Source organism: Jaminaea rosea (genome assembly GCF_003144245.1).
Source record: "Jaminaea rosea strain MCA 5214 unplaced genomic scaffold BDZ90scaffold_6, whole genome shotgun sequence".
Taxonomy (NCBI): Eukaryota; Fungi; Basidiomycota; class Exobasidiomycetes; order Microstromatales; genus Jaminaea; species Jaminaea rosea.
In genome coordinates, this window is record NW_020289980.1 from 543,740 (window position 1) to 556,825 (window position 13,086).

General features: G+C 58.2%; 3 protein-coding genes across 3 annotated transcripts; 2 read left to right on the top strand and 1 right to left on the bottom strand.

Annotated features, from left to right (window-relative positions):
• The first annotated feature begins 614 nt into the window (after window positions 1-614).
• On the top strand, window positions 615-2,254 carry BDZ90DRAFT_232190 (hypothetical protein). Its single transcript, XM_025506161.1, has 3 exons — window positions 615-904; window positions 1,008-1,724; window positions 1,802-2,254. Exons 1-3 carry the CDS (start codon window positions 667-669, stop codon window positions 1,984-1,986), a joined length of 1,140 nt encoding a protein of 379 aa, XP_025362414.1. The 5' UTR covers window positions 615-666; the 3' UTR covers window positions 1,987-2,254.
• BDZ90DRAFT_246197 (phenylalanyl-tRNA synthetase) lies at window positions 2,195-5,073 on the bottom strand (the record flags this gene model as incomplete). The annotated part of the gene is made up of 3 exons (XM_025507539.1): window positions 2,195-2,466; window positions 2,512-3,622; window positions 4,963-5,073. 3 exons carry the CDS (start codon window positions 5,071-5,073, stop codon window positions 2,195-2,197), a joined length of 1,494 nt encoding a protein of 497 aa, XP_025362415.1.
• Window positions 5,074-7,405: 2,332 nt separating this feature from the next.
• On the top strand, window positions 7,406-10,773 carry BDZ90DRAFT_274653 (putative RPN1-26S proteasome regulatory subunit). The gene is made up of 2 exons (XM_025508846.1): window positions 7,406-8,305; window positions 8,394-10,773. Exons 1-2 carry the CDS (start codon window positions 7,539-7,541, stop codon window positions 10,477-10,479), a joined length of 2,853 nt encoding a protein of 950 aa, XP_025362416.1. The 5' UTR covers window positions 7,406-7,538; the 3' UTR covers window positions 10,480-10,773.
• Window positions 10,774-13,086: the final 2,313 nt, after the last annotated feature.

A 13,086-nucleotide genomic window follows, 5' to 3' on the forward strand; every position in this document is an offset into this window, starting at 1 on the left:
CTTGAGCGAGTCTGCCCCAGCATCTATGTTGTCCAGCTCCCTGCATCCTTCCACTCCTCCATTCTTGCCACAATGTAGCGTTACTTCATCCCAGTCCCTCACGCGCAATCCCGTCGGGAAGTGCAGGACGGCCGAAGAGGTATTGAGCTCTGCACTGTCTTGATCGAGGACTGTGAGAGTAAGAAAGCGCGATGCGGAGAGATTTGGGGCTGAATTGACTTGAAGACCAAGCCAGGATGAGGTAATGAGGGGTCCTGAGGCTAGAGACTGGGAGTAGGTGGAGTTGGACACAAAGGGGCGCTGAGAGGGGGATCCGAAAGCAACGGTCGAGGTGCTGAGAAGCAAAGCCAGGATCAGTAATGCTATCCTCACGCCTGCTACATAGCAGAGACACAATTGTAGCATGACAGGAGGCTTTGAGGGCCTCGCGTCGTACTCGTCGTCGGGATAGGTTGGAAAGAAGCCAAGAAGGCGGAGGCGGTTTGAATGCCAAGTGATGAACTCGAGTCGACTGCCGGCGGAACAAGGACAAGAGAGAGCACGGGCCGGCCGGCAGATGAACAACGGAACTGGCTTCAGAGGCGCGACGCGAGCCTCGATGGACCTCGGATTTTCTCCTTGATTTCTATTCTGACCAACACACCTTCACCATCATCTCGTTGGACAATGCCATCCTCATCCCGTCACCATCGTGGTGGAGGTCAAGGGGGAGGTGGCGCTGCGGATGCTAGCTCGTCCTCGCTCGTCTACGACCCAGCGCAAGACCTAGCCGAAAAGCGAGCCCTGCGCAAGGACTATCGCTCCCTCATCGCAAAGACGGACGAGGCGCGGGCCAACCTCGGGGAGCATGATGCCGTGGATTTGAGAAAGTATATCGAGGATGGCGAGGGACTCAGAGGCAGGCGTGAGTGCAGTGGAATCGCTCGCGAACGCCAAGTCATGCGATGCTGTGCTTGTATGCTGATGTCCATGTCCTGGCTCGCCCTGCCCCCCTTTCTCGCACGCAGTAAAAGGCCCAAACGAAGGTATCCTCGACTCGCGCTTCCTCCTCAGTATATCTGACATGGGTGCACAGCTAGCCAAGAATATGAAGCTCAACGCGAATGCCTTTGATGTGGACGAGTACATTGGGCGAGTAGCGCGATTCATTGGTGGGTCAGCGACTGCTGGGGCGACCATGGCGGGACGACGATCTACGCAACGCACACAGACCCAGAATGGGCGTCGCAGGTCGAGGGGACAGGTGAGCGATGATGATGACGACGAAGACGATGCGGACGACATTGAGGACTACGACTCCTGGAATTGGCATCGCCTCGGCTCCATCGCCAACCGCTTCTCTCGTCGCGCCCCTACGATGGACCACCTCCTCGGGCCACTTGCTGTAGAAGCCCGTACACGCTCTGCCGCTCAGACCGCGGCAGCAGAAGCAGCCGCAGGGAAACGACGTCGTCTTTTGGAGCGCGCCGAGGAAGAAGAAGCGCCGCAGCAGCTTCAACAGGGTGACCTCGAGGCCAACGAAGGCGAAACGTCCAAGCTCGTACGTGACATCTCAAAGCGACTGCGTGACATTGGAGGACAGGATGGATGCAACTTGTTCGAATTTGCAATCGATCCGGAGAGCTTCTCAAATACGGTGGAGAATCTCTTCTACGTGAGCTTCCTAATCAAGGAGGGCAAGGCAGCCATTGATAAGGAGGATGAGCCTGGGGGTCCAATTCTGCGTGAGTACCCGCGTGATACTACACGCACTCTTGTGGGATGGCTGACCTATCTCCGTCCTTGTTGCCACCGGGGACAGTCGACTGCATGCCTCCCTCGGAGGAAGATTACGCCAGTGGGCTACGGAAGCGTCAAGTAGTCCTCGAGCTCGACTTTGCGACTTATCGGGGGCTGATCGAGGCGTACGGGATCAAGAAGTCGATCATCCCGCACAGGAAAGCAGGTGCGGGTGCTGCTGCCAGGAAGGGCAAATGGTACGGGTGAGACGAGGAGGGAAAGACCTTGAAGCGGGGAAAAGAAGGAGGTGACCATGATACCCAGAGCCAACCACAATGCCCAAGAGGCAAGAGTGAGAGAGGCACCTCTCGCGACAGTTGCGTCCACATCGTCACAGCTTCTACACTTCGGTTCCATTTGTCATCTGTCAATTGTCAGTTACACATCTCAGTCACATCTTCCCCCACCTGCGCGCCTATCTCACTTCAATCCCCAGGTCTCTCTTCATCCTTTCGACCACCCTTTCATGAACCTCATTGACTTCGGCGTTGGAAAGGCTGCGCTCCATGCTGCGGTAGTTGAGACGGTAGCAGCGCGACTCTCTTCCCGTCTTTGGGTGGACGAACGAGTCGATGAGGCTGACAGATTCGACCAAAGAGCCATCCGATGCCGTTGTCGCCTCAACAGAGGAAGGTGAAGTCTCTTCTCGGATGAGCTCCATGAGGTCATTTTCGTGCCACGACGTCTCTGGCGCTTGTGGCTTGCTTGATGATGAGGATACGGTGGGTGGACTGCTGCTTGTGGTCCAGAAGGAGACATCTTTGTAGCAAGGCGGGTATCGTGAGAAGGGCTCGAATGTGATGAGCTTTTCCCGCTTCTTGCTCAATCCCCCAGCTGATCCCTTGACATCGCCCCTCAGCTTCCCAACTTGACCCTCCTCGGCAACACGAAACTGTCTCAAGAACCTCTCATCCCTAGACCAAAAGAGCCTGATATCCGGAATACTGTAAAGGACCATGGCGATTCTCTCCAAGCCCAGTCCAAAAGCCCAGCCCAGCTTGCCTTTGCCCGCTTCCCCGGCACCATCAAGTGTACGCTGCATAACGACACCGCAGCCGAGAATCTCGAGCCAGGCGCCTCTGTACCATACCTCGACTTCGTAGCTGGGCGAGGTGAAAGGGAAGGTTGCGGGGATCCACCGGACTCGGAGAGGCTCGTCGGAGCCCGTGGATGAGGAAGCGGCATGACGCGGACCGAAGAGGGAGAGTGCTAAGCCGTTGAGTGTCCCCTTGAGGTGCCTCAGGCTCAGCTCCGCAGCTCGTAGCTTCGCGGGATCACCTTGATGCGACGGCTGCCACCCGCCCGCCTCGTCGAGGCTTACTTTGTCCTCGATCTCGATGGATGCTTGTGCCAAGTCACGCTCCATGGCCTCGCACTCTTTCTCGACCTCGCCTCCCGGAGCGAATGCATCGCCCTTGTCCACCGACCATACTGAGGCCCCTTCCATCTGATGGAAGACGGGGTAATGACTCGCATCTATCTCATCTCGCCTGTAGACGTCGGCCGTCATGAGCCACTTATCCTTGCCGCTTGCAAAAGTGGCCACCTCGTGCGCACTGGTGTGGGTGCGGAGGCACGTCTCCTTGTTGAGATAGTAGGTATCCGATTTGGCTCGGCCTGGATGGTCGGCCGGGAAACCGAGGTCATCGAAGTTGAGCTTCGTCGTGACGACGGGCGAGGGTGGGAGGACAGGTTCGATTCCAGCAGGAGAGAGATGAGACTCAATGTGTGTGCGGAGTAGCTCAAGGGGATGATGTGGTGTGTATGGGAGGACGGGGGTGGGCGACAGCCGCGGGATGAGCGAAGGGGGAACATTGCTGTGCGAGTCGCGTGGGTAGCTTTGCTCCAAGATGGAGTAATGTGAGTCCGATGATGGTGATGATGACAGCCATGCCGGCGAGGATGACAAGTGGCGGATGTGGCAGGACGCCATGCGCTGCGTCCCTCGTTGTGTCGTGGCCTCGCGATGGAGAGGGTAAGAAGCTCGGGAGGACGATGACGATGCAATACCTCTTCGAGCTGTCAAGATCGTTGGCCCTCTCTGTATGGCCTTGGCCCTGAGTAGTGAGCGGCCAGCAAGTGAAGCCATGATCGCCGACTCCTTTTGCTCTCTTGGCGAGAGTCGTGAGGAGAGGAGGAAAGAGTCAACGCTCAAAGTCAGGGCGGAATGAGAAGAAAATCGCCTCAATGGCGACGTCCGTGCGCACCCGGCGTCCACCCGTTCAGTCGTGCCCAAGTCCAGCATGGAGGATAGACTAGGGTAGATTCAGGTGGCTGTCGACGTCCACAGCGATTATAATAGTACATGATTCTGGCAAGCTGCCTCACTCCTCGTTACTCTCACTCAATCCTCACCGCCACCACCACCACCACCCGCTCCCCCTCCAATAGCCCTAAACCCGCCACTCCCGCTGCCGCTGCTCCCTCTCTGCGCATGCCCTGAGCCTCCCCCACTCGTTGGGCTCGTCGGAGTGCTCCCTCCTCCACCACCACTACCGATGGCACCAGCGGTGGCACCAGCCCCTCCAGTATGCCCAATCGACCCCGAGCTTCCCGAAGCTGTTCTTGCTGCGTGAGAGAAAGGCGACGCCCCAACCCCGCTACCAAAGATGCTCGTTGGGGATGGCGCGTGGCGCTGTTGGTAGAATTGATGAACCCCTCCAGGCTGCTGCGGACGAAGGGCAGAGGCGGTAGGGCTAACATTCATCGACCAGATATCATCTCCTCCTGCAGCAATAGGCGCGGTAGTGGAACCTCCGGCCATACTTGCTGACGAAGAAGGCAAGGGGGATATTCCAGACCCCAGGAGAGGGGAGGAGGCCTTTGTCCACGGTGAAGAGCTCACACCTGGACCGGCGGAGCTGCTGGAGTTGGATGGTTGCAGCAGATCATCTGCTGGTCCTCTTGCCCATGGTGAGGAAGACGAAGATGTCGAGGAGGGGAGGAAACGACTCGCCCCTGGAGCAACGCCGGCGGCACTGAACTGCGGTGAGATCGCGCTCGCAGGTTGCGTAGGGTCGAAGGCGGCATCGTCGTCAAAGTCGAGAGGGCCAGAGGGCCGACGCGGGGGTATATGGTGATATGGCTGCTGATGCAGGTGGTAGCCTCCGACGAGTGAAGGGTTGAGTGGACCAAGGGGCGCTGCAAAGGGCGAGTTGGTGTTTGCTACGCCGCCGGTAGGACCAGCGATACCTCCGCCGGGGGGAACAACGCTTGATGGCGATTCCAAGCGGGGACCGTATCCGCCAACGCCAAAGTGGGGATGTGCAGCGGTAGGCGACTCGTTCGAGCCATGTGTGACTGAGTTCGGCCCGGAGGAGAGTCCTCCACTCCCTCCCCTTGCCGAAGAACCACCCATAGTGCGCGAATTCATGGCTGGCGAGAAGTCCGCCGAGGCGGATGGTCCAAATGGTCCGCCCGAAGCCCATGGCCCTGCTCCTCCCGTTGCATTTTTGGACATGATCGGTGAGGCGTGCGTCGAGGAGGACGACGGGATGAAGTCGCTTGAGGCCGGATTGAGGCCGGAAGGGGAGGGAGCCCCGCCTGTCCCGGTGGCGCTCGCAGCACCCGTGGTGAAGCCAGAGGAGAGGTAGGCGTTGTGATCAAGGAAGCCGGAGGCTCCTGCGCCGTATCCTGCTGCCGAGGGGTCTACACCGTAAACGCCAGCGGCCAGCTGCTGTTGCTGGTAGTTGGCGGCCGACCCAGCCGCACTCCCTCCTCCTCTGCCTCTGCGATGGAATGGATGGGGGCCCGAGGCATTGCGCCCGCCTTTTGCACCTCTACCCCCTTGACCTCGCCCGCCTCGACCACCTCCTGCAGAGACGGAGCGATAGCCGCCCGGCGCTGCCATACCAGCGCCATTGCCAGGTGAAGGATGAAAGGGCGCAGCGTGCGAATCGAAGCCGCCTGATGGACCACGAGGCCATGGACCGATGGGCGCAGCATGGGCTGCAGGCAAGGGCGGAGTTGCCGAATTGTTGATCCGGTTGCTCTCAGCTTGTAAGCGCGCAATCTCTCGCTCAAGCTCTGCCAACTTTCCAGTCTGCAACTTATCTACCTCGCCTTGCTTGCCAGCGAGGGCTTTGCCCACCCCAGCCAGCTCCTTCTCAGCCACGGCAGTCTTGTCTTCTTCCTGTTTGACTTGACAGTCATTCTGTGCCTCTAGCCCTTCGACTTCTCTTCTGCGCTCGTCCTCCTCTTTGCCCAATTCGCTAGCCTCCTCTTCCCATGTCGCCTGACCCTTGTCAACTTCGTCAGCTTCCAACCCAACATCCTTTGCAGACTGATTTGCCTGCCTTATCGACTCCTGCAATGCGAGAACTTTCTGCTTGGATCGATGGTCTACAGAGCTCATACGATCTAGAGAACGCTTGATAGCCTCGATCTCGTTGCGAAGGGCTTGCTCAGCGCGTGATGCGTCGCGGCGAGCTTGTCGGAGCTCTGTGGTGAGGCTGGTGCGTAGATTCGTGGCTGCGACGAGGGCTTGTTGGGAGGCATCATTGCCCACGGATGGTGATGAAGAGGTAGAAGCATTGCGATCGGCGGCAGTGTTGAGAGTGCCTGTAGGGGTAACTGCTCCGCTTGAATGGCCTTGCTCGGAAGAGTGGATGGCTGAGCCAGCGCCTTCGAGGGGCGAGGGCTGTGATGAGCTCCCGTTGCCTTCTTCTGGTACGGATGCCGTAGCGGCCGATGTGGAAAGGATGATAGCACGCTGCTTGCTGTCTGGTCCTCCAACGGACATCTCTACGTCATAGGCGCGGTTGGGCTCCAATCCATAGATGACAATGATCGACTCATCAGACCCCTGATCGGCCATGACTACTTGCGACCAACAGGCTCCATTGACGGTGACCGAGACGCCAGAGTCGAAGATCTTGGAGAGAGCAGAGGCGGCGATGCGCGTGGCAGAGGTGGACGCATTCGTCATCTGTGGTGCTGAGCGAGCTTCTGGCAGGTCCTCATCCCGCTCAGAGGCGCTACCATCAACTGCCGTTGCATCGTCGTCGTCCTCTTCGTCTCCATCTCCCTCGCCATCATCATCGTCTGCCTCGTCTTGTTCTGCATCTATGCCGTGAGCTTCGCCGTTGCTGCTCTGTTTTCCTCGCCGTGAGGGTAAATGCTTGCGAAGCTGGGAGATTGGGGGTGGTCTTAAGGACCAGCGCAGGGAGATGGAGACGGGCGAGACTTCTTGTACTTCTATCCTGAAAGGATGATGGGTGAGACCGATTGAAGATGATGGAGAAGCCGGTGGGCAAGTGGATGCTGAGAGAGGTTGCTGTTTCGCTGTTCTCGAGGTGCTTGGGGAGGAAGAAGATGATGACGATGCCATGTCGAGAGCGCTTCTCGACCCGCTAGCCACTGTCGATGTGGCAGCCGCAGCCTTTGAGGATTGGGACTGAGTAGGCATGGCATGCCTCAGCCTAGTGATGTGGTAGGGGAGAACCAATCACCTCAACTGGCGGCCAATTGCACATTGAATCATTCATTCGCCCTTTGGCAGGCTCCTCCCCTTCCGTCCCGTGCGGCTCCGTCTGGCCTTTGGTCTGTCGCGTGGCTGTGTGTGGCTCTCCACACTCCCAAGACGACGAGGAGCGGGCTGAGGGGAGCTTGCGCGTCGTCGTCGACACTGGAACTCATTGACCTGAGCGTACTTCCAATCACTTGCATTTTGCGAGCCAAGAGATAGACCACCACCGCCAACTTGCCTACTACCCTCTTCATCCTCTCTTCTCACCTGCCTCGACTCACGCTTCGCCCCGATGCCGCGAGGAGATGAAGATGCAGCGGCGCAACGCATCGTCGTGCCATCAGACGATCCAGTCGCAAAGAAGAAGAAGGACGACGATGTCGACGTCAAGGACAACAAGGACAAGGCAAACGGCCGCATAGGTAAAGATGGCAAGCCAATCAAGGAGGAGGAGATCAGCGAAGAGGACTTGCAACTCAAGAACGAGCTCGAAATGCTCGTCGAGAGGCTAGGCGAGGGAGACAAGAAGCTCTACAAGCCAGCCCTCGAGTCGTTGCGTACCTTGATCAGGACCAGCACTTCATCCATGACTTCTGTACCCAAGCCACTGAAATTCCTACGACCACACTACAATGACCTCAAGAAGACGCTCGAGTCTTGGCCCTCCCAATCTGTCCCCGCCGCAGACCAGTCTCTCTTCGCAGAGATCTTGTCCGTCTTGGCAATGACGTACGCCGACAATGGCAATAGAGAAACGCTCAAGTATCGTCTACAGGCGTCACATGTAGGTGGCAAACAGGCAGAGGACCCGGGATTGTGGGGCAACGAGTATGTTCGCCACCTCGCGGCAGAGATTGGCGAGGAGTATAACGCTCGGGTCGACGATGACAAGGAGACGAGCGAGTTGGTGCAGCTTGGTCTGCTCCTTGTCCCCTTTTCGCTAAAGCACAACGCAGAGGCCGATGCAGTCGATCTGCTCCTTGAACTCGAGAGCATCGAAAAGCTGCCGCCATACGTCGAGCAAGAGACATTTGCCAGAGTCTGCCTCTACATGGTTTCGTGAGTGCCCTGGCTCAGACGAAGCGGTAACTGTAGCTCCTGGACTGACCTCGTCTTACATTACTCTATCTCTCACCCCCGCCATCAGCTGCTCCAATCTCCTCGTACCGCCAGACGATGTCACCTTCCTCCGCACAGCCCATGAAATCTACCGCAAGCACAATCGCTTTTCCGAAGCTCTGGTCCTCGCCCTTCGCCTCGGGGATCGTGAGCTGATCCGCTCAGACTTCGAGGCCCCCCGCAATCCCGTCATGAAGAAGCAGCTTGCACTCCTCCTCGGTCGCCAGCAGGTGCCGATCGAGTGGCTCCAAGCCAGCGAAGACGAGCCGCTGCAAGATCAGGAGCTCATCGACTGCATCTTCAACACCAAGCTCTCTGAGAACTTCATCCAATTTGGCAAAGAGCTCAGCGTCTACGAGCCTCGCAGCCTTGAGGACATCTACAAGAGCCATCTCGAGAGTGGACGACAGCTTCTTGGCCCCTCGGTGGACTCGGCGAGGGGCAATCTGGCCAGCGCCTTCGTCAATGCTTTCGTCAATGCCGGCTTTGGCAATGACAAGTTGATGGTCGACGCCGAGGAGGGCAAGAGCTGGATCTGGAAGACCAAGGACCACGGACAACTGAGCGCTACAGGCAGCTTGGGCATGAGCTTGCTTTGGGACACCGAGGGTGGATTGGGACACATCGACAAGTACTCCTACTCGGACAATGAACACGTCCGCGCGGGTGCTCTCCTCGCATACGGCATCCTCCATGCCAGCGTCCGAACAGAAATGGATGCAGCACTCGCGCTTCTCTCGGAGCACGTCGAGTCCTCGAACCAGCAGGCCAAGATCTCCGCCATCGTTGGTCTCGGGATCGCCTATGCGGGATCACAGCGCGAGGACATCATGGCTCTCCTCATTGGGCCCATCGCAGACGAGACGGTCCCCATGGAGGTCGCCAGCATGGCCGCCCTCGCCCTTGGCTTCATCTTCGTTGGGTCCGCCCATGGAGAGATCACCCCGACGATTCTCCAATCAATGATGGAGCGGGAACCCTCTCACTTGGACCATCGTTCTGCCCGTTTCATGATCTTGGGACTTGCCCTGCTCTTCTTGCAGAAACAGGACGAGAGCGACGCCACGATTGAGACGCTCAAGGCCATCGAGCACCCCTTGGCGAAGCAGGCACAGGTGCTTGTTGACGCATGCTCGTATGCGGGCAATGGAGATGTGCTGAAGATTCAGCAGATGCTGCATCATTGTACAGAGCATATTGGAGTGGACGAGGACAAGAAGGACAAGAAGGAGGGAGAGGACGGAGCGGGCGCAGACGCAGCAGCGGGCGCAAACGGTGAGCAGGCCAACGCGGAAGAGAAGGATGCCACTCCATCAAGCGACACCTTCCAAGGCTTTGCGGTTCTAGGCATCGGGCTCATCGCCATGGGTGAGGAAGTAGGCGCAGAAATGGTCCTCCGCCACATGTCCCACCTCATGCACTACGGCGAGCCCGTGATCCGTCGCGCCGTCCCCCTCGCGTTGGCTCTCCTTCAACCCTCGAATCCGCAAATGGCTTTGCTCGACACCCTCTCGAAGTACTCTCACGATTCGGATCTCGATGTGGCTATCAACAGCATCTTTGCGCTGGGCATTGTGGCCGCAGGAACCAACAACGCGCGTGTGGGTCAGCTGCTTCGCGGACTCGCCTCGTATTACCACAAGGAGCCAGACACTCTCTTCGTGGTGCGCATCGCACAGGGTCTCGTAGGCATGGGCAAGGGCACGATCAACCTCAACCCTTTCCACTCCGACCGACAACTTATGTCGCGCACCTCCGTCGCTGGGCTGCTCGCCACCTTGATGGCCTTTACCGATTCGCGCGGCACCATCCTCGACAAGGGCCACTGGATGCTCTACTTCCTTGCAAACGCAATGTGGCCCCGCTGGATCGTTACCGTCGACGAAGAGCTGAATAGACTTCCCGTCGCCGTGCGAGTGGGCAAGGCGGTGGACGTCGTAGGGCAGGCCGGGAAGCCGAGGACGATCAGTGGATTCCAGACGCATACCGCGCCTGTGAGGCTCGGAACCATTGAGCGGGCGGAGCTGGCTAGCGAGGAGTATCTGGCCTTTTCACATATCCTGGAGGGAATCGTCGTGCTGAGAAAGAATCCGGGGTACTCGAAGGAGGAGTGAGTCTGGAGAGAGAGGATAGGGATTAGGGACGAGATGAAGAGAGTAATGCATCATGATGACCGTAAACTCGAGCTTGAGGGCAGCAGATTGTGATGGCCGTCTCTCGTTGCAGGAGGGCACGCTTGGCGGAAGTAGAGGGGAGAAAAAAGATTTAATTGGCCCGCACTCGAGCAAAGAAGGACGTACCCGCTGCTAGGGAAGCAACATTCTCAGCGCTGTGTAACGTCTGCTCAGGCAGGGTAGAAGCGACAGGTGATGAGATAACGACGATGAAGGTGGGAATCGCTGATTGCGTTCGTGAAAAATCGATGGCTCTGTCGTGCCTTGGTATTCGCTGTGTGCGTGTGGGTGATGATGAAGGATGGTGATTATGATGATGTTGCTTCGTTCTGATGGTCGTCAAGGGTCTTCAATGCTGCCGCAGCTGGTTCGGCTCGGCCGCGAGCCGAGCGGATTTTTGTATCACGACCACCAGCCATCGCTCGATTTGACTGCGCTCCTGCTCGTCATGGTGCTTGTGACACTCCCAGCACGAGATACCGGGCGCCTCATGCCGTTGCTGTTGTTGCTCGTGTCGCGCCCTCCGTTGTGGACGTTGGGCAAAACGAGATAGGACTGGAGTGGCGTGCGAGATGGCGTGTCGCTACGGTGCGAGCGATCCTTGCCAGCTTTCTCCGTGCGCGTTGGCACCTGCGTTTGATAGCTCCTCTTCGTTGGTGTAGCCATCGTATTTGTTGCGGGGAAATAGACCGAATTCTCGTCCGGGGACTTGGGACGGGCGCTGCCGTCATGACTGCTCAGCTGGCTGTCGCCGCTCTTCTCTCTTGGACGCATGCGCACGGCATAGCTGTCTGCGCTTTGCGTCAAGGGAGTAGAATGCTGCCAGTCGGCGCTGTCGTTGTTGATTACTTTGGGTGACCACATGCTCGACTCTGAGCCCGTGCGTGCGGAGGAGTCGAAGGAGTTGGACTCAACGCCGTGATGCGAGAGCAACAGAGAGGCGTTGTAATTCCTGTTGCGCTCGCTTTGGCTTTCGAGCTCGAGTTGGTGCCTCAGCTCGGTCACCTCGTGCCTGCTGGCCGCCAGCTCTTGCTGTACGCCTGCCAGGACATCCTTGCCGACTACTCTGCCCTTCAGCCCTGTAAGTTCAGCCTCGAGTACAGCCGCAGCCTCGTGATAAGTCCTGTTCGTCTCAAGTAGCTCGGCCCTGCTCCTCTCCGACTGCCCCAGCCTCTCCTCGAGGACAACGCGCTCCTTCTCTCGGGCCTCGAGGTACGAAAGCTTGGCCAAAGCCTGACCCAGCTCCTTTGCTTGCCCCTGAGCTCCTTCGAGCCCCTTGCTAGTCTCCGAGAGGCGTTGTTGCAATTCGACGGCCTTCTGCTTCTGCATGGCAGATACGCTGCGGAGATTCTGCACTTGCTCGTCCGTCTCACGGAGGCGCTTGGTGAGGGCTGAAATTCCCCCCTCTGAACGATGCGCCCGTTCTAGCGTAGCTTGGTGCTCGATACGTGATCCGTTCTGCTGCTCTTCAAAGGTGCGAGTACGCTCGGCTGCCTCATGACGCAAACGAGTCGTCTCTTCCTCCGCCTTGCGAAGGCGTTCCTCGAGCGAGGTCTTGGCCAGGACCGCACTCTCACGTTCTCTGCTACGCTCGTCGCGCGCATTTTTGAGGTCTTGGTCCAGACGATCGAGTTGAGCCTGGAGTGACGACACCTGCTGCTGCTTGCTCTCTGCAAGCTGAGCCAGCTTGCTCTCGGCCTCGACAGCTCTGGTCTCGGCTGCCACGATGCGCTCCAAAGCCTCCTCTGCTCGAGACTTGTGTTGCTCCTTTTCTGTGTCGGCACGAGTACAGAACTGCTCAAGCCGTGCGACTTCGATCTTGAGAGCCTTAGTGTAGCTGTGAGCTGCTACGAGATCTGCGTTAGCCACTTCAAGAGACGTCTTGTTGGCCTCGCTCTGCTCGCGCAATTCTTCGAGTTCCGACTTATCCCAAGATTCCTCATCAGGCGCACCCTTTGCTGTCTTCTCAGCCTCGATCCGAGCGTGTAGCTGGTCGAGCTTGGCGGAAAGCTCCTGTAGACCGTCGCCTCGGGCATTGAGCAAAATGTCGAGCTTGGCGTTCAATGCGGCGGGAAGCTCCGAGATGCCCGCAGCGACGTCTCTGTGCTTCTCAAGCAGCTGGTGGGCGATGGAGCGCACGCTGTCTTGCTCTGCGATGATGGGCTCCAGCAGGGCAATCATTGGGCTGATGTCAGGAGATTGCTGCTTCTGTACGGCTTTGCTGAGCTTTTGAACCAGGTCTTCCTGGTCTGGCGGCCTGTTGAGAGCATTGCGCAGCAGAGGCTCGATCTTGTCAAAGACCTGAGTGGGCACACTCTCTGCGTGCGTAGCATTCATTTTATCGCCGTCGTCTGCGCTCTTTGTGATGAGCAGCGTGACCCTCTCTGCTACGCGCGCGGCAAGTGCATCGATGTCAAGGCCAGCTCCCTCTGTGCTTGCCTCTTTCTGCTTTACGAGAGGCTCCAGGTGAGGCAGGATGCCATTAACCAGCGCAACCTGCATGCGATCGCCCACGCCATCCTTGATATCTGCCAGTGTCCTATCCAA

What these genes read in the sequence shown, in the direction of transcription:
- BDZ90DRAFT_274653 (XM_025508846.1), top strand. Translation starts at nt 7,539, where the DNA reads ATGCCGCGAGGAGATGAAGATGCAGCGGCGCAACGCATCGTCGTGCCA. An exon ending in GTCTGCCTCTACATGGTTTC is followed by an intron (nt 8,306 to 8,393) that starts GTGAGTGCCCTG and finishes CCCCGCCATCAG; the next exon opens with CTGCTCCAATCTCCTCGTAC.
- BDZ90DRAFT_232190 (XM_025506161.1), top strand. Translation starts at nt 667, where the DNA reads ATGCCATCCTCATCCCGTCACCATCGTGGTGGAGGTCAAGGGGGAGGT. An exon ending in CGAGGGACTCAGAGGCAGGC is followed by an intron (nt 905 to 1,007) that starts GTGAGTGCAGTG and finishes TCTCGCACGCAG; the next exon opens with TAAAAGGCCCAAACGAAGGT. An exon ending in GCCTGGGGGTCCAATTCTGC is followed by an intron (nt 1,725 to 1,801) that starts GTGAGTACCCGC and finishes CACCGGGGACAG; the next exon opens with TCGACTGCATGCCTCCCTCG.